Genomic DNA, 19032 nt, shown 5'->3' on the forward strand with positions numbered 1-19032 from the left:
AGATTTTTATTTTTAATTTCAGCAAGTAGTTCAAGTAGATTTTCTGAACCTAATCTGCAGAGATCTTTCATCTTGATAATCCATTGTTCTCCACAACCAACATAACCCCCCTTTAATTCCTGGTATAATTCAAGTCATAGAGTGAAAGTTTGGAAACAGGCCCTTCACACCAGTCAACATGTCCCAGCTACACGAGTCCCACCTGACAGCATTTGGTCCATATCCCTGGAAACCTGTCCAGGTGGGACATGTAGCTGGAACATGTTGACTGGTGTGAAGGGCCCCGTTTCCAAACTTTCACTCTGTGACTTGAATTATACCATGAATTATACCACTTGAATTATACCATGACCCCCCCCCCCCCCCCCCCCCCCCCCCCCCCCCCCCCCCCCCCCCCCCCCCCCCCCCCCCCCCCCCCCCCCCCCCCCCCCCCCCCCCCCCCCCCCCCCCCCCCCCCCCCCCCCCCCCCCCCCCCCCCCCCCCCCCCCCCCCCCCCCCCCCCTCTCCTTTAACTATTAAAACTCTGATTTTGGATGTGTGTGTGTGTGTGTATAATCACACTGCTCAACAAAACGATGCTCTAACGGTAAAATTTTTACATATTCCTGTAGAGATCCAGTGAAGTCAAAATTCGCCGTATCTGAAAAATTCATGCATTATTTCTCCAGTTATTAATCAATGTTCTGCCTGTAGTTTCAGCTTCTTCTCCTTGGAAAATGTCATTTGGTTTGGTCCTAACTGAACAAGAAATGTAAGGGCAGCAACCAGTCTTTGCCAGAGTTCCTCTGGTGCTGTTTATTTCAAATAGCATTCTTCCAGGTGAATGGTGTATTGAAACAATTTAAATATCACCTTTCTTCGTTCTGTGTGCCAGAACCCATTCTTTGAACCCAACACCCTGAAACATTTTCCATTATATTCATTAGGCTTTGGCTTTACTTCGGATCTCCACTATGATCTAGTTCATCCGTGTAAATTATTTCTAATTTCCAAAAACACTAGAAAGATACCCGAGGTTTGGAACACCTGCAAGAAATACTACCTTTCCTATTGTCAGTCTCTTCAATTAGGCTTTTCCTTGAAAGTCATGTATAAGATGCCTTGGAGGGTGCTTCATCTCATCTTGCCTTCTGGAGACACAAGGGCACAGCACACAAATAGGCCCATCAGTCCCACCTTTTTGCCCATCTAATCAAATCCCATTTACCTGCATTATGTCTATATCATTCTATGTCTTTCTTATTTAAGTATCTATCTCAATATCACTTGAATGTATTTGAATATTGAACTCCTTTACATCGCGTTCCAGATCCATTCCATATTTAGAAATAAATCCCTTGAACTCCTTCCTCTCTCCTTGTTTTTGATGCATGTAGCTTCTTTCTTCCATGAAAAGCGTCTGCACCTTTGTCCGAGTTGTACAACAGCAGTGATTGCTCGTTTGAAAGTAATCTTCATGATCCTGTCATCTTTCCCAACTATTGTACCATTAAACTTTCTGATCAATAGTGATGGAAATCCACAATATCTCTCTTGATTCTTCGGGTTCACTTTCTTCAGAAAGTACTTCCTAACAATCTTCAGTGTAGTCTTGTACAGCACATGGCTTATTAGATTCACCTGCACCATCTCAAGATTGATGGTTTATTTCAGGAGGGCCTGACATTTTGATTTGGAGTCAATATCAAATATTACCAGTTATTGTTGCACTATCATTTTGGTAGAGATACTTTACCATATGTTCTTTCTACAGCATTGACTCTGCTTAGCATAAGTGCATTATTTTTTCAGTGTACAGTAAAATCCTGATAATTCGGCATCCTCGGGATTTGGGGTTGCCAGGCTGGCCGATTTTATGGATTATTGAATGTTACCCATATTAATACCCAGACCCACTTTTAATCCAACTCTTTTTGATGTTACACAGCAGTATCATATTTTTTTTCATTAAACCAAGCATGGGAATTAAAATGTGATGAATTTCTGAACACAGGACAGGGCTCCAGTAAGTTTATCGGAAGCATGGAAATGAGGCCCAATGAGTTTATAAAGACGTGCGAGAACTGAGCCCTGCGAGTTTAGGAATGTGCGACAGAATTTCCTTGAGTGTATAAGGAGTGTTTATGGGAGCGTAGAAAACATCACCCAGTAAACATCTGGATTTCCAGAGCACAGGATGCCAGATTATCAGAGTTTTACTGTCCTCAAGAGCTTATACAATTCATCTCAACCAATCAATGGATTTTGTTATTGCCTTCATCATGCACTATTTGTAGAAATGATGATTGGAATCAAATTTATTCATATATTACGATTTTTTTAATGTATACATAATTAAGTTTGAATATAATAGAAAGCACAAAGATAAATTAGCATTAGTTTCAAATGTGAAATAGAATTTTGACATTGTAGAAACTTCATCCTTAAGGTTGCTTTTCTTTTTGAGCATGTTTTCATTTCAAATGGATTTTAATCTGTAACTGACATCATATATTTCACAACATGATTTGCAAAACAGCAACACTTAAAGCATCCAACCTTTATTCTTTGTATTAATTCCTCATGATACAATTGTTCAGCGATATTGGACTCTACAATATGTGGCACTTTTCGTTTTAAAACAATCATGTTCACAGCCAAAATATGTCAGACATAAAAGGATGCCTGTTTGGGAAAAAAATGTGTATATGCGATTACTTTCACCTTCACCTCCAATGATAAATGCAGTGAACTGATTAGATTTGTTGTCTGACAGTTTGAGAATATTGATCTTTTACCTCTCTTTTCTTCCTTTCTTTTTCAGACCATTCTCCCCGTCACACTAGGTTCCCAGAACCTTGTCTCATTACTTTCTACAGTTCAATTCCTTTTTGGTCAAATTGCCATTCCACCTAATTTTCCTTCTCGACAACTTTGTAAGACTGTTAATTTTTGCTCCCTTCTGGCAATGTTCTATACTCTTTGAAACCTGCTTTATCACTCTTGTCATTAAAAAAAAAAAAATCAACTGTCTTGGCACCCTACAGGAGGATATGACACTAATTGAGAGTGCAGAAGAAATTCAGCAGTATGCTGCTTAGAATGGAGGGCTGCAGTCTCAAAAAAGATTGGATAGGCTGAGCTTATTCTTACTGGAACATGGGAGGCTAAGGGCTAACTTTGCTACTTTGTTTGTTTGCTGTCATCTCGCACAAGCTTCATCATTTCAAAATCTACCTTAGCACCTTACCTAAGCACCTTCAGGGAAATTGTAAATTACATCTTACAGAAGTCTTTGTGACATGTCAATGCGGAACCTTACACAATTGCCAGCCACTCTGAAAAGTAGAACACGGCTATATGTATTCAAATTATCACTGTCTCGCAAGGTCTGTTCTTCCACAGAACAATGACACCAATAAAACTTATCCGTGTTGATCAGTAGAGCAGTGAGGTGATGCATGGTCCTGTCTGGCCAGTCACAGCTAAAGTACTGTTTTACAGTCAAATGTGCAGTACCTGGAAGTTTCCAATGTAAAGAATAGAAACCTATTGTTTTTTTTTGTGGCTTCTCAGGGCAGTGCTTAGTAAGAGATTCAATAATGTATTGAATCTTGATTGAGAAAATCATGAGAGGTAATTACTATATTGGCTGTTGGATTCACATGTTTATGACACTTGACACTTTGGACTGTACCATCTTTAGTTCACCTGAAACTACATTTAGTGCCATTAATGTAAAAATTTGATGAATTGTTAAGCGATTCTCTAGACATTAGGAAATAGACATTGATAAACTATTGAAGCCAAGCGAATTTGGTTAACTGAGTTGCTATGTACATCCCTGACAAGACATTGAGATGACCTTTCCCTTTCCAGTTCATTATCCTGACCTTTTTACCCTTCCTTTCCAAGTTCATTACCTTAACTTTCCTGCTGCTGATAATGTGCAAAAGCATACAGAATATAACACGCATGGCATATTGTTTAGAATTTTGATATTTGGCAAGAAGTTACAAGGTAAAAATGCTTCCTTAAGAACAAGCAGGATTGGACCATTTGACCCCTTGCACCACCTCCATCATTCAAGAAGATCATGACCAATCCTTTGTCCAAGCATCGTGTTTCTGGAGTAACCACGTATACCTGGATGTGCAAACTATTGTCAGTCTCTGCATGGAATATACTCAGTAATCGACCTCTACCGCTCTCTTTGATAAGAGAATTCTAAAGAAATTCCAAAGACTCGCAGATTTCTGGCTATAGAAATGTCTTCCTGTGTCCTTTGAAAATGATCAGTCCCTTATATTATGGACAACTCCAGCCATGAAAATCATGTTTACATATACCGTAAACATCTGTAAGAATTTTGTGCACAAGCTCAGTCAGCTAAATTTCTCTGAAGTTAATGTGGTTAGCACACACAACAAAATTAAATAGTGAATCTTCATTATACCCTATTACATGTATATTCTTCCTCCGGTAGGGAGATTAGACCAGGTGCACAGTCAACCAGATGTAGTCTTTGTAATTTCAATTTAGTGTCTTTATTCTTGTACTCAAACCTTGGAATAAAGCACAACCTATTGTCATATCGTTTACTGTCTTTGCATATTAATTTTCAGATTTGCATCCAAGGACCTCGGGTCCCTCTGAACACCAAAACCTTTTAATTACTCAAATCACTCTACTTTGTTTTCTACAAAAGTGAATGACCTCAATTTTCTCATCGTATCCCATGTACCATGCCTATACCATCATGCCAATTTACTTTTCTCTTGTCCATTGTCCCCTGCAGTCTCTCTCCTAACAACCCACATTGCCACTGAACTTTATATCAGCAAACCTTAATGAGTCCCTCATCCCAATCATTTTATATAGATAGTGAAGAACCAGGGTATCATGATCGATCTCTCCAGTGGTCTACTGTTCACAATACAAAAGATGGCTTGCTGATTCCTGCTTTCTGTTTACCAATTCTCAGTCCATGGCAGTATATTTACACACAATCCTATGTGCTCCAATGTTGCAATAATCTTTTGTGTGCACTTTAAGTCCGAACACTACATTTGCATACTGATCTTTTTGGCCTGGGCCGCTTCCATTGCCAGAGCACCTTCTACTCTGCTTGGGTAGCTTAGAAGCCAATGGTATGAATATTGAATAGAATTTCACTCGCCTGTTTTCACCCATTTACGTGTCAGGTTTTGTTCTGTCATTTCTTTCTTCCAGCTTTCTTTCTTTCCGACCCCTTTCCTTCACCACAATCAGTATGAAGAAGGGTCCCGAGCCAAAACTATTTGTTCTCCAGCGGTGCTGTCTGACCCGGCTGAGTTACTCCAACTCTCTTCTTTTCTAAATACTATATATTATTCGACTCATCTATTAACTTTTCTGTTAATTACAATTTCAAACTGATATCCTCTTAAATCTACATTGATTGTGCACAATCCTATTATTATTTTTTACGTGCCCTGTTGTCATTTCCTTTATTACCAATTTGCTGTCTATATTATAAACAACTTGTTCCAGTGTGACAATCATCTCAATCACAAATAATTTTTCCTCTAATATAATGTGCCATTGTCACTCTTCAGCCATTGTCTCTCGTGAAATGTTCTCAATATGTCTTAGAGCCAGTTAAGAGGGTATTTTATCCTCCCAACTTGCTTGCTTCCTTGCTCGAGGAAAATATTGATGGTCTAAAATCCAGGTAAAAATTACATATTTTTTTGGTAATATTTTTAAAATTAGATAAAAGCACAAAATTAATATATCAGGCCAAGTGAAAATCTGTTGCAGTGTTCAGATGAATCTGATTGGGGTGGAGGAAAACTAGATATGGTGAGGCAAATGCAGATGTAAGTCACCACAGGTTTTTAGCTTGGCATTACGTATGTTTCTGAGTGTTCTGTCAAAGTAAACACGCCACCCCTAATTGGAATAATTACACAAAATGCTTTAATTGTTTGTATTTTAAGATATATTTAATCAGAATAATAAAAAATCACTATAACATGATTTAAATTTGATACCTTGTCTTCTGATGCCATAATTTGTTTTTTCCAGGAGGCCTTTATCTGGAGCCCTGAACCTCTTTTAGAGCACTTCCTTCAGCTTTTATGCAAACCTTTGATGTCATGAGCTAAATTTGAATTGTTCAGCCTTGACATGATCACTATAAAATGTTAAGAGTTTCAAATACTGCTCAGTGACTTCTAAGGTTGTAATCTTTTTATTGCTGCTTGCAATTTCTATTCAATTACTTTACCAAATAATCTGAAATTGCAGGACATATTTAAATTTCACAGTAAAAAAAATTGCATTGAATCCTTTTCTTGGAAGAAAATGGGTATTGGGCTGCACTGATGCTGTTGTACTTTCTCGTGCATATAAACGTGCATAACGTGAGGTGTTCAGGACTGTGGCCGATTCCAGGTCGAATGTGGATAGAGGAATGCGGCCAAGCAGAGATTGGAACCTGATGAGGGCTAGAGTAGAATAGTTCTGGTTGCAAATGTGTCATATTCTGTTGGCGTTAGGGTATTGATCAAATAGCCAGGATCTGGACAAACTATGAGAAGTGAATTCAGTGGATAGTGTGAAATATCAACTTTAGTTTGGAATAACAAGCAGATAAAACTACTGATTTTGGAGAAATGAAAATAGATTAAATAATGCCAAAGAGAGAGGATAAATATGAAGCAGGGGTAGTGATGGGAATGTAAATTTATATGTGGGGGGGGGGGGGGGGGGGGGGGGGGATAGAGGAAGATGAAATGGTACAATAATGGAAAGTGAATAAGAATGAGTAAATGAGGGGACGATTGCAAAGAGAATGGAAAGTAGACAAGCCAAAGCCTCTCAACCTGCAGTATTATAGTTTGAAGGGGAGAAATTGCTTCAGGCAGCAACATTACAAAGCAGCTCATGTGATTATCAATGTTCATTTGTCTTTCTCCTGGCTCCATAAATATAATTATAAACAGAGCTTAATATAATGGCCCTCTCCTGATGTACCTTGTATAACTGTCTCAAAAATGAGATTTAAATTTGCATTGCTTATGCACATCATATCACTGATTGCACAATTAAATGATTATTTTCCAGTTACCAAAGTTCTTGCCTACCTCCAGTGCAGATAAACCTCTGTGCTGTCAGCTAATAATTTGATTAGAGCACCCTTTTGTTAGGATGGCCACACACCCATCCACTGGACGTGGAAAGAACCTTGACTCTCCCTTGCGAGTTTGGTACATTGTTACTGCATGAACCAAGAAATACTAGGCAAGGATAGGATAGTAAAGTTGAAAATTCCCTGGTCGGCCCAAATTCTTGTGAATTTAGATGCCCCACATCACAGTAACCAAGTTTACTTATCTGGAGAGGAGTTGTGGCAGCATACCACAGGTAGGTAGGTGTCTTGGGTTCCTTAATTATTATTATTGTTGTAGCCTTATCAATCTTGAGGTATTTTCTTCATTGCAAACGTCTACCTTTAATTCCCTTTGCTCGTTCCTTTTGCCAAATTGGCTTGCATATGGGGAGATGGCAGGAAAATGGGGTTAGGAGGGAAAGATTGATCAGCCATGATTGAATGGCGGAGTAGACTTGATGGGCCGAATGGCCTAATTTTACTCTTATTCCTTATGACCTTACTCTACCTGTTTCTCAGACTGAATGAAGAGGAGAAAACTAAGTATAGGTTGAAGCCTGGGTTGCTTGGGGAGACACTGTAGATTAGAAAGACTGAGGAAACACCAACTGTGCTTGCTCCTCAAGGCAAGAATTAGCTTCAGCCATCAAGCAAACCAGATTCATTGTTTGTGTTGCTTAAATCACTGATGGTGGGCATTATCTTCCAATGCAAAGCACTAGATATGCTATTGGCCTTGAGCACTGTGCGCAGCCCAATGGAGCAATAAGAAACCAAAAGAATGACACAAGCAGGCACTAATCATATTAACCATAGTTATAAAGGTAATTGCTGTAATCTGGCCTATAGGACCAGAGCCACACTTGGTTTAACTTATTACCTACAACTCCCCTACACAATAAGCTACAGCACAATTTCACCCCAAGCATTTACCAAAATATTAAATTTATTTATATGGTTACCAATTTAATACTTCTATTAATAAATGTAGTTATTTTTGCAACAATAAAATATCACTTTGCCAGAGGTCCATTCAAGCCGAAAATCCAAACATAACTCTTTTTTAAGCTTTGTTGACATCCTAATCTTAAATATAGCATGCTTATATTTAATAGTAATTGGCCACTTGAGTATTCCACATTAATCAGAATTATTTTGATATAGTCTCTAACTTTTTTTTTTGCTGAGATTTAGGGGGGAATTTGCCCAGGCACAGGTGTGTTTGAGAAACTACAATATGCCAGTTATCTGAGTCAGCTAAAACGAATGAAGGAGCAAGCACAAGTGATTAACCAAACAATTGCAGAATTAGCCACCATGCCCTACCTGCATGAAATGAGTCAACATGAAATTGAACTGGTAAAATATGTTTACACCTTTCTCTGCAATTATTTACTTGTGAAAGTACCATAACATGCTTAATGTTAATATTGTATAATGAAATAATGATAAACCATTCATTTCAGCTGGGAATGAGAAATGGGTGGAAGTTATTGAATTACTTTTATATTCATTCAAGGGATTTTGGCTTCATAGACTGAGGCTGACCCCAATGAAGTCTAATCCCTACCCCCATTCAAGATATTAAGAAGGTGCCAATTATAGTAGCGATTGTTATATCAAGTCCAATAAGCTCAACATTATTCATTCAAAGGATTTTGGCTTCATAGACTGAGGCAACATTTAATTGTCCATGAGAAGATGATGGTGAGCCACGTGAACCACTGTAGTCTTTGAGGCATGGGGTTGTCCACTATGTTGGTAGGGAAGGAGTTCCACGATTTTGACCTTGTGAAGAAAAGGTAATGTATTTCTAATTCAGAATGGTGTGTGGCTGAGAGAGCAGTAGTGTCCCCATGCTTTTGCTTCCTTTGTTTTCTAGCTAGTAGAGATTATGGATTTAGGAGCCTTGCAGTGCATCCTGCCTATGGTACAGACTGCAGATACAGTGCGTTGGTGGTGGAGTGAGAGAATGGTTGTGAATGGGACACTTTGTTATATGTTGTTAAACTGTTTAAGTGTTTAAGTTACACTCATCTAGGCAAGTTGAGCATATTCCATCACACTCCTGACATGAGCCTTATGGATGGTAGACAGGCTTTGGAGATTTAGGCGAGTTGCGTGCCTCTAATTTGTTCTTGTCACTGCATTATTTAACTGGCTATTTCAGTTTCTAGCCAAGGGATATTGATAGTGGAGCTTTCAGTGATCCCCATTTATTGTCATGGTGTGAGAACGGTATTTTCTCCTGTTAGATATCGCCATTGCCTGGCCCTTATGTGAAGCTTGCCACATATCAGCCCAGGCCTTTCAGCTGTTGTGGACTGCTTAATTATCTGAGTTAAAAATGTTACAGAACATCCCTACCTCCGAGCTTACGATGCAAGGTCATTGATGAAGCAGATGAAGATGGACACTTCCCTGAGGAACCAGTGTCAGCCCACCTCATGACAGAAAGGGGAGGAGTTGTAGTTTGATAGCCACAGGGAAGAAGGATCTCCTGTGGCATTCTGTCCTGCATCTTGGTGGAACCAGTCTGTGCTGAAGGTGCTCCTCGGGTTGACCAGTGTGTCATGGAGGTGGTGAGCTGTATTGTCCAGGATGCTCTGCAGTTTGAGGAGCATCCTCACGTCCAAGACCACCTCCGCCCCCAGGACGGAGCCAGCTTTCCTGACGAGTTTGTTAATCCTATTGGCGTCTGCAGTCTTCGCCCTGCTGCCCCAGCACACGGCAGCGAAGAAGATGGCACTGGCTAACACCAATAGGTAGAACTCACTGCAGACGTTGAAGGAGCAACAAAAAGTGCAGCCGGGTTTGTCCCTTGTTGGAGAATTTAAGTCTCACAACAGCTGAATTTATTCTTTGAAACTTGGTTGCATTAAAGTCAGAGACACTGCAATATAATTCCATTTTCAGCATACATAAGTGGTTATTCTATAATGGTTTACATATAAAAAACATTTGATATTTAATCGTCGTTTCCCTGTAAATAATTTACCAAAAATGTATGTTTGCAACTCAGCTACATTCATTAATGACTGATGCTGTTGACACTCTTGAAGGAAACAAGACCAGTGGAGAATGTGTTTGGAGCAAAACCGAAAAGGTAGACATTTCACAATCCATTAAGTTGTATTTAGGTTTGATGCATAATATTTCAGACTTGTATTTTGGGATTCATTAAGTAACAAAGTTTAGCCCCATACTCTCAAAGTGGAGTGTTTGGATTCCCAACCTGAACATATAAAATCATGAAAGGAATAGATAGGATGATTGCAGTATTTGTTTCCCACTCATATAGGGGCATCAAGAACTAGAGGGAAAAAGATAAGAGGAGAACATTTTAATTCCTTGTCAGCATGAACAAGTTGGGCCAAATGGTCTGTTCTGTGCTGTGAGATTTTTATAATCAGGTGGAAAAAAATACCATTACTTCCTGTTGTACAGTCAGCTAGAGAAGGAACAGATTAATATGACTGAAGCTGATCCAGGGGAGGTGGCTTCAGATTCTCTGGGCAAGTTAAGATTAATATCTTGCACTTCAATTTCCACTATTTAATTCTTCACGAGGAGGTTCATTGGAGCAGTTGATAACACGAGGCAGTAGAAACGATGCAACCAGCATTAGTTAGGAAATGGAACAATTTGATGGGGAACACACCATGACTGTAGGAAGGACAATCGTTTACAGTGCCTGTGTGAACAAAGAGCAAGAAAGAATGAAAGGTTGCAGCCACAAATTGCCATTTGGAATCGTGATACAGTGAAATGTGTCTCAAAGTATAGGAAAAAGATATTCAGAATATTTTTAAAATGTGAGGAATTACTGTTTGCTTTTTTTTATTGCTTGAGAGAGATGACCAAGGATATAATCCATTTGGAGCTAATTAGCAAGAATGATGCTAATGTTACTGGAATAACAAGGGCGTGTCAGAGCAAAAGTGCAGATAAATTAAACGTGTAAGAATGTAGGAGTGAAATAAGATTGAATGAGGACAAATTGAGTACTTGGGGTAAAGTAACACTGTCAGAACATTTTAACTAGACAGACCATTAATAAGCATAGAAAATAAGCGTAGGAGTATTCAATATGATCATTGCTGATAATCCAAAATTAGTAGCCCGTTCCTGCTTTCTCCCCATATCCCTTGATTTTGTTAACCCTAAGAACTATATCTAACTCTCTTGAAAATATCCAGTGAATTGGCCTCCACTGCCTTTGGTGACAGAATTTAAAAACTCTCTGGGTGAAAAGGTTGTTCCTCATCTTAGTCCTAAATAGTCTACCCCTTATTCTTAAGCTGTGACCCCTGGTTCTGGATTCTCCCAACATCGGGAACATTTTTCCTGCATCTAACCTGTCCAATCCCTTAAGAATTTTTATATGTATCTGGAACACACCCTTTCATCCTTCTAAATTCCAGTGAATATAAGCCCAGTCGATCCATTCTCACAATAATGTTATACTCTAACTCACTGCTATTTTGCGAAAGTTACAGCTTTAGACCAGAAAGTTAATTTGATCACAGCATGTGCACTTCTCCACTCAAGCATGTTTCCACCAGTGACATTTATCCAGACATTTTCACCAAAGATAATGCCTACCCTATTATAGTCAGACATCACTAGTATTTCGCACATGAAAACAGCCTGAGGGTTCTCTCACATCTCTGGACACTTTTCTCTCTGCTTCAATTGCTCTTGCTAGAGTAAAAGCAAAGCCTATTCATTATTTAGATCATGTAACAACTTTAGCTGTATTTCCTCTAACAGATTTTTACTGCCATTTGCAATATTGTTATCTTTATATGTAAATATCCCCTAAAAGTGAATCAATAATATAACAAATGCTAGAATAATATTAAAGTAAATTATAAAATCTAAATATATTGGAAATTATTTAGGATGAACTTTACACCAGATTAGAGGAAACCTTTAAGGAATAGTTGATTGATTGCAGGTTGGACTGATTGAAGACCTTATCTATCAACTAGAAGATAATTTTCTGAAATCAAAAGCTCTAAAAACAGCACGAAAACAAAGAAGAGAAGTGAAGAAGTTGAAAAGCCAAAAGCTAGTTCCATTGCCTAGTGATTTGAAGCAAACCAGAGAGACAAAATCTGTGGGAAAGACAGCAATACACTCACAGACCGAAAAATGAGATGACATTGGCACACTTTTCCTTCCTTTGTCTGTCATCGTTGTGCCAAAGGAGCTTAAACAGTAATATTGGAATGCTACATAAATTGAACATAAAAATGAAACTGAAACAGTAACTGGCATCCATGATTGCTTTTAATTATTATCTTAAATCATAATCCTCAAATACTTAGGCCACCATGTTACATAGCACATGCAGCTAACACTGTCAGATTGAAATGCCTCCTTTAAAAACAATCTGCTACCCATTAATGCTATTGACAAACTGCGTTTGGACATTCGAAATGTTTTTCAATGGCATAACATCATTAACTTAATTTGTTGAAATAACCAAGTTATACCAACCAATGCCATCACATCTGAATTGGTATTTAATGTTAACATGAGTTAAATTCTAATTACATTTACCCACTATATTCCTGCAGCATCCTTTCATCCCATTTTTTAAAAGTTGAATTTGTCCCTTACCAATAATTGTAGAATTCACATTTTCAAAATTCTAGGTTTTCCTGAAACTATTATGATTAACATTGTCAGTACACAACTGCTCCAATAAAATGCCACTATTCATTTTCATGGCTCTATAATTCGACAAATTCTGCCATCTATATATTAGTTAAACATGGAATACCAGATAGTGCTGGAAAATCCATGTTCTTTCAAGGAGAGTATTGTTTCACTAGTTATTGAGGTAATCAATAATTATCTAATTGATAATTACTTGAAATTCATCTTACTGCAAAAAAGTAAAAGTTTTAGTGTTTCAAAAACAAAGGATTTGCATTTTCAAACAAATGTTTCATATCGATTCATGAATGTTTCATTTGCAGGCAACTGATTACACAAGGTTACAGTAGAGATGTGTAGGAAGGAACTACAGATGGTGGTTTAAGCATAGAGGAGGAGCCATCTTGGGGAACGGCTGCTAACCAGCAGCCGTCCGTTTAATTCACTATTTTTTTGTAGTTCTAGTGAGTCCTGTGTTTTGTTTGTGGGAGAAATAGACTTTTTAATGTGGGGGGAAGGGGGTAACTATATTTCTAGGTCCCTACCTGGTCAGTGAGGCAGCTTTTTCTCCGGGCAGCCCCGTCGACCCGTCCTTGTGGCCTACCAGTGGGCGTGGAGCGCCGTTTCCTGGCGGGGACCGCCCAGCGCTTCAGCACAGCGCTGGAGCGCTATTGCGCAGCGGGCGATGCCTTGCCTGGGTCGACACGCTGGAGCTCCGGTGAGCTGTGACCGCCGAGTTCAACACCTCTGGGCTGCGGGTCTGCGGAGAGGCGCCGACTTCAACATCGGGAGCCTGGGAGCACCAAACCGGCGCGGCCTTGTCGGCTTCGGAAGCCGCGGAAGGAAGCGGCCGTTCCAGGTGGCCCAGCCGCTGAGAGGACTCTCCCGACGCCAGGGCTACAGCACCCGGCGAGAACGACCAGGAACATCGGGCCTCCGTAGAGGCAATAGCGGAGGCCTCAATAGGCCTGACTTTGGGAGAACTGGGGATGGGGACTGGACATTGTGCCTTCCCCCACAGTGGTAACCATTTTGGGGGGATGATTTTTGTGTGTAAGTGATTATTTTAGTTTGTGTCGAAGATGGCTGTCCGAAGGGAGAGTGTACGCTGGCACGGTTTAGCTGCCGCTGCTCTCTCTTCACATTGTGTTTTTGATTTTTTTTGTCTTTGGATCGAATTCTGTCTTTAATGTGTGTATTGGTGATTTATTTATTTTACTCCGATTATATGTTTTTTACTCTTGTTAAATTCTGTAAGGTGTCCTTGAGACTTTTGAAAGGCACCCATAAATAAAATTTATTATTATTATTATTATTATTAAACCAAAAATAGACACAAAATGCAGGAATAACACAGGCAGCATCTCTGGAGAGAAGGAATGGATCTGAAGAGGGGTCTCGACCCTAAATGACACCCATTCCTTCCTGCCTGAGTTACTCCAGCACTTTGTGCCTATGTAGAGTAGAGATGTTTGATGAATATATTCTGCTATTCCATCCCTCACTATTACCTAAAAGATACATCAGGACTGTCTTATGAAGAAAGACTGGATAGACTTGGTTTATACTCTCTAGAATTTAGGAGATTGAGAGGGGATCTTATAGAAACTTACAAAATTCTTAAGGGGTTGAACAGGCTAGATGCAGGAAGATTGTTCCCGATGTTGGGAAAGTCCAGGACAAGGGATCACAGCTTAAGGATAAGGGGGAAATCCTTTAAAACCGAGATGAGGAGAACTTTTTTCACACAGAGAGTGGTGAATCTCTGGAACTCTCTGCCACAGAAGGTAGTTGAGGCCAGTTCAATGGCTATATTTAAGAGGGAGTTAGATGTGGCCCTTGTGGCCAAGGGGATCAGAGGGTATGGAGAGAAGGCAGGTACGGGATACTGAGTTGGATGATCAGCCATGATCATATTGAATGGCGGTGCAGGCTCGAAGGGCCGAATGGCCTACGCCTGCACCTAATTTCTATGTTTCTATTTTAATACAAAAGTAGGTCATAAGTGATAGTAGAATTAGACTGTTTGGCCCATTAAGTCTACTCTGCCATTCAATCATGGCTGATCTATCGCTCCCATCTAATCCCATCATCCTGCCTTCTCCCCATAACCTGACACCTGTACTAATCAAGAATCTATCTAGCTCAGTCTTAAAAATATCCACTAACTTGTCTCCACAGCCTGAATTCCAGATTCACCACCCTCTGACTAAATAAATTTCTCCTCATTTCCTTCCTAAAAGAACGCCTTTAATTCTGAAACATTCATTCCATCGAAGCTTTTCACTATTCTGTATGCTTCAATGAGGTCCCATCTCATTCTTCTAAACTCCAGTGAGTACAGGCCCAGTGCCAACAAACGCTCCTCATCTTAGGTTAACCTGCTCATTCCTGGGATCAATCTTGTAAACCTCCTCTGGACCTTCTCCAGAACCAGAACATCTATCCTCAGATACAGTGCTCAAGATTGCTCCAAATATTCCAAATGCAGCCTTACCAGCACCTTATACAGCCTCAGCATTACATCCGTTTTGTATACAAGCCCTCTTGAAATAAATGCGAGCATTGAGTTTGCTTTCTTTACTACCGATTCAACTTGCCCCAGATTATCTTTTTGGGAATCCTGCATCAGCACTCCCATCTCTCGTTACACCTCTGATTTCTGGATTCGCTGCCCAATTAGAAAATAGTCAACGCCTTTATTCCTACCAAAATGCATGACTCCACACTTTGCCACACTATATTCCATCTGCCACTTCACTGCCCAATCTCCCAACTGTCCAAGTCCTTCTGCAAAGTCCCTGCTTTCTCCACACTACCGGCCTTGCACCTATTTCCGTATCATCCGCAAAATTAGCCACAAAGCCTTCAATCCCCTGGTCCAAATCATTAATATACAACGTGAAGAGTAGCGAACCCCTGCGGAGCTCCGCTAATCACTGGCAGCCAACCCGAAAAAGCTCCCTTTATTGCCACTCTTCGTCTTCTGCCATCCAGCTATCCATGCTTGTATCTGCCCTTTGATACCGTGGACTCTCATCTTCCTAAGCAGACTAATGTGTGACACCTTATCAAAGGCTTTCTGAAAATCTAAGTAAACAACATCTGACTCTCCTTTGTCTGTCCTGCTATTTACTTCTTCATAGAATTCCAGAAAATTTATCAAGCAAGATCTCCCCTTCGCAAAGCAATGCCAACTTTGGCCCACTTGATCGCGAACAAAGTACCTGTACTCCGTAACCACATCCTTTATAATGGACTCTTAAAATCTTACCAACCACCGTACTCAGACTAACCAGCCTATTGTGCTTTGCTCCTTTCTTGTGCAACGGGGCAATATTGGCAATTTTCCAATCATTTGTGACCTCCCCTATCTCTAATGTTTCTTGAAATTTCACTGTCAAACTCTTTGAGAACCCTGGGATGCAGTCCACCTAGTCCATGTGACTTATCCACCATCAGCCCTTTCAGCTTCCCAAGCACCTTCTCCCTAGTAAATCACTTCCACCTCCTGCCTCTCTTAAATTTCAGGCACGTGACTGCTGTCTTCCACTGTAAAAAAGTTATTGAACTCCCCTGCCATTTCTTTATTCCCCATTATCACTTCTCCTGCATCATTCTCCAGCGGTCCAACTCCACGCTTGCCTCTTTCTTAATCTTTATATAACTGAAGAAACTCTTACGATCCTCTTTTATATTATTGGCTAGGTTACCTTCATATTTCATCTTGTCTCCCCGTATTGCCTCTTTAGTTACCTTCTGTTGTTCTTTAAAATCTTCCCAAACCTCTGACTTCCCATTAATCTTTGTTGTTATACGCCTTCTCTTTTAGTTTTATACTGTCCTTGACTTCCCTTGTCAGCCAGTCGCCTCTTTCTCCCTCTAGAATCTAAATAATATTCTTACCATAAATTAAATCCAATAAATCAGTCATGAACGTGGGTTGGTCCCTGAACTTGAAAAGCTAAACAGACTTAAGATCAACTCTTGAATAATTCACATTGAACAGACTTATTTCTGAAAACATGTTTATTTGTACCTAGATGTGTAAATGAAACTATACAGTCTAATAATTATCTACAAAAAATTAATATATCCTTCATTTAGCAGCTTAGATTATTTTGCCGAGAATACTTAAACGGTTGATAGACATGTAGAACAAACACGACAGATTTTTCCTCCCCTACCCCCGCAAAAATATAGTACAAAGGAAAGTGCTCATAATGAGCAATCCCTAATATGAACATCTAATAATAGTCAAGGCATAGAAATATTCATATAAACACCATAGCACTGTTAACTCTGCACTGAAGGTCATTGTTTAACAGATGCAAGATAAATATTTATAGGAAATGTAGCTTAGTTTTTAATAAATGGAGCAGCACACCAGAAAAGTCAAGATTATAACCTTGGAATCATCCCTTAAAATTGAGTAAATAATGTTTTATACAATTACAATTAAAATCATAATCTCAGTGAACTCAATTTTTAAACTTTGGGAAAATCCAGATGATTGTCATCAACTTCAGCAATTCAAAAGACAATCTTAATATTGGCCAAATACCAAGTGTTACATTTTTTCCCCCATGAATAATTCCAGTTTAATGGAGAAATGCAATTTGAAGGTATTGTTTAAAGTAAACCGTCCTTGCGAGTAGCTAGCATTTAGGTTTTGTGTAAAAAAAAAATGCTGTCCTAGAGATGATGGATTTCAATTAAATGTCCAGCAATGATAGAGAATGCAAGTTAACAAACCGATTTGATCACTTTTCTTACTTTACATTTTGTCCAATGGGAATTATATTGGTCAGTTTTCCACCGGATCCGTCCATTTCCCACCTAATCCTGCCATTATTTATTTACCCTATATTAGGTTAAAATGGCCTCTCTTCACCTAACAGGAGCATGTCAGTTTAATTCAGTGCATAAAAGGACGAGTGTTCTGTTAAAAAGGCAACGGAAGTCAAGAAATAAATAAACTTGTACAAAAATGTAGACAAATAGGAAAAATAGCAAACAAAATAAATTGCTCAATTATAGTGTACATACAGCCAGTCAAACAAAGTTTGTGGAGTTATTAGTGCTACCTTTTCTTTAAAACAATGCAGCCTTCCTTTTATTTGACATTCCATTTACTTTATCAGTTCAAATATCAATGATTACAATTGATCAAAATTCTTGGCTGTATTTACCCATCAAAATACAGATTCTAGATCAGATGAGTTGTTGATCGACTGAATGTATGGTACCTTTTTTCAAACATTGCTGGTAGACTCACTAATGAAGGTGACTGCATAGCCTGGATACAAGAAAAAAAAGTCAGTTGACATTTCTCTAATATAATGACTCAAAAAATTCAAGGGGCTCACACCATCCCAACACTAAGAGTCAGTCATACAGCACAGAAGCAGGCCCTTCAAGACAATTCCTCCAATAAATTTAATATGCAGTTTTCTTACATATTTTACATGATAAAATTATCTGCTAAACACAAGGATTATGCAGGATTACAGAGTGACATTCCTTTTTACCCAACTTCAAACTTGACAGAGCAGAACTCACAACACCAGTGAAATTTCCTCTAACAGCCTGCACAGCTACTCAGAAGTCTTCTTCTTGATCCACACAGAATAGTTTTTGTCGGCCCAAATTAGCAACACCCATAACTGACAAGTGAAAAAGTTAGTGTTTGTGATAATAATTCTTACCCACATTAACAGAAAATCTAGAACCGTTGTGTCATTTTGAACCCATCAACTCCCAGGCAATAAACACAAAATGAAAGGAATGAATGGTATTGGTACCACTTTAAACACCGGTTTATCTATATTAACTAATTATGAGCACCAAATAGTTTATCAGTGACTTTAATATTAGAGATGACATAATTAGGTGAGTTGTGGAGATTAAAAAAATGTTGAAACTACAGCAAGACTCACTGTCCACATGATAGAAACGGGGCTGTCTTGACGAGGATGGATGCAGTATATTTCGAGGTCTACGACCAATAGGTGCACCATCTAGTGAGTTGGAGCGTTGTACAGTTATATTGTTTGCCGACATCACTGAGTCACTGAGACCAAGTGTGGATGAAGAACAAGAAATCTAAATATAGGAAGACCACTACATTACAGTAAGACAAGACAAGAAAATGTATAATGTACAAAAATGGAGATGCTTCAAGTTAAAAGCCAATGTGGGAAATAAGCTCGGCCCATATAATAAAGGTA

General features: G+C 39.2%; 2 protein-coding genes across 3 annotated transcripts in view; one reads left to right on the forward strand and one right to left on the reverse strand.

Moving 5' to 3' along the window:
* LOC129703649 (spermatogenesis-associated protein 16-like) overlaps positions 1-12905 on the forward strand; it is a 54203-nt gene extending 41298 nt beyond the window's left edge. The window contains exons 9-11 of the mRNA XM_055646269.1: positions 8330-8494; positions 10158-10241; positions 12096-12905. Of these exons, the coding sequence (XP_055502244.1) occupies positions 8330-8494; positions 10158-10241; positions 12096-12296 (450 nt within the window). The 3' untranslated portion in view covers positions 12297-12905. The remainder of the gene's footprint in view (positions 1-8329; positions 8495-10157; positions 10242-12095) is intronic.
* A 3908-nt stretch (positions 12906-16813) lies between these two features.
* Positions 16814-19032, reverse strand: part of ect2 (epithelial cell transforming 2) — a 42154-nt gene continuing 39935 nt past the window's right edge. Inside the window, exons 24-25 of one of the 2 annotated variants that reach the window (XM_055646267.1) lie at positions 18742-18907; positions 16814-18101 (exon numbers count right to left, since the gene is read on the reverse strand). In XM_055646267.1, the coding sequence (XP_055502242.1) occupies positions 18058-18101; positions 18742-18907 (210 nt within the window). In that variant the 3' untranslated portion in view covers positions 16814-18057. The remainder of the gene's footprint in view (positions 18102-18741; positions 18908-19032) is intronic. The other variant, XM_055646268.1, reaches the window with a different exon arrangement.

This window comes from Leucoraja erinacea, chromosome 14, assembly GCF_028641065.1.
Source record: "Leucoraja erinacea ecotype New England chromosome 14, Leri_hhj_1, whole genome shotgun sequence".
Classification (NCBI taxonomy): domain Eukaryota; kingdom Metazoa; phylum Chordata; class Chondrichthyes; order Rajiformes; family Rajidae; genus Leucoraja; species Leucoraja erinaceus.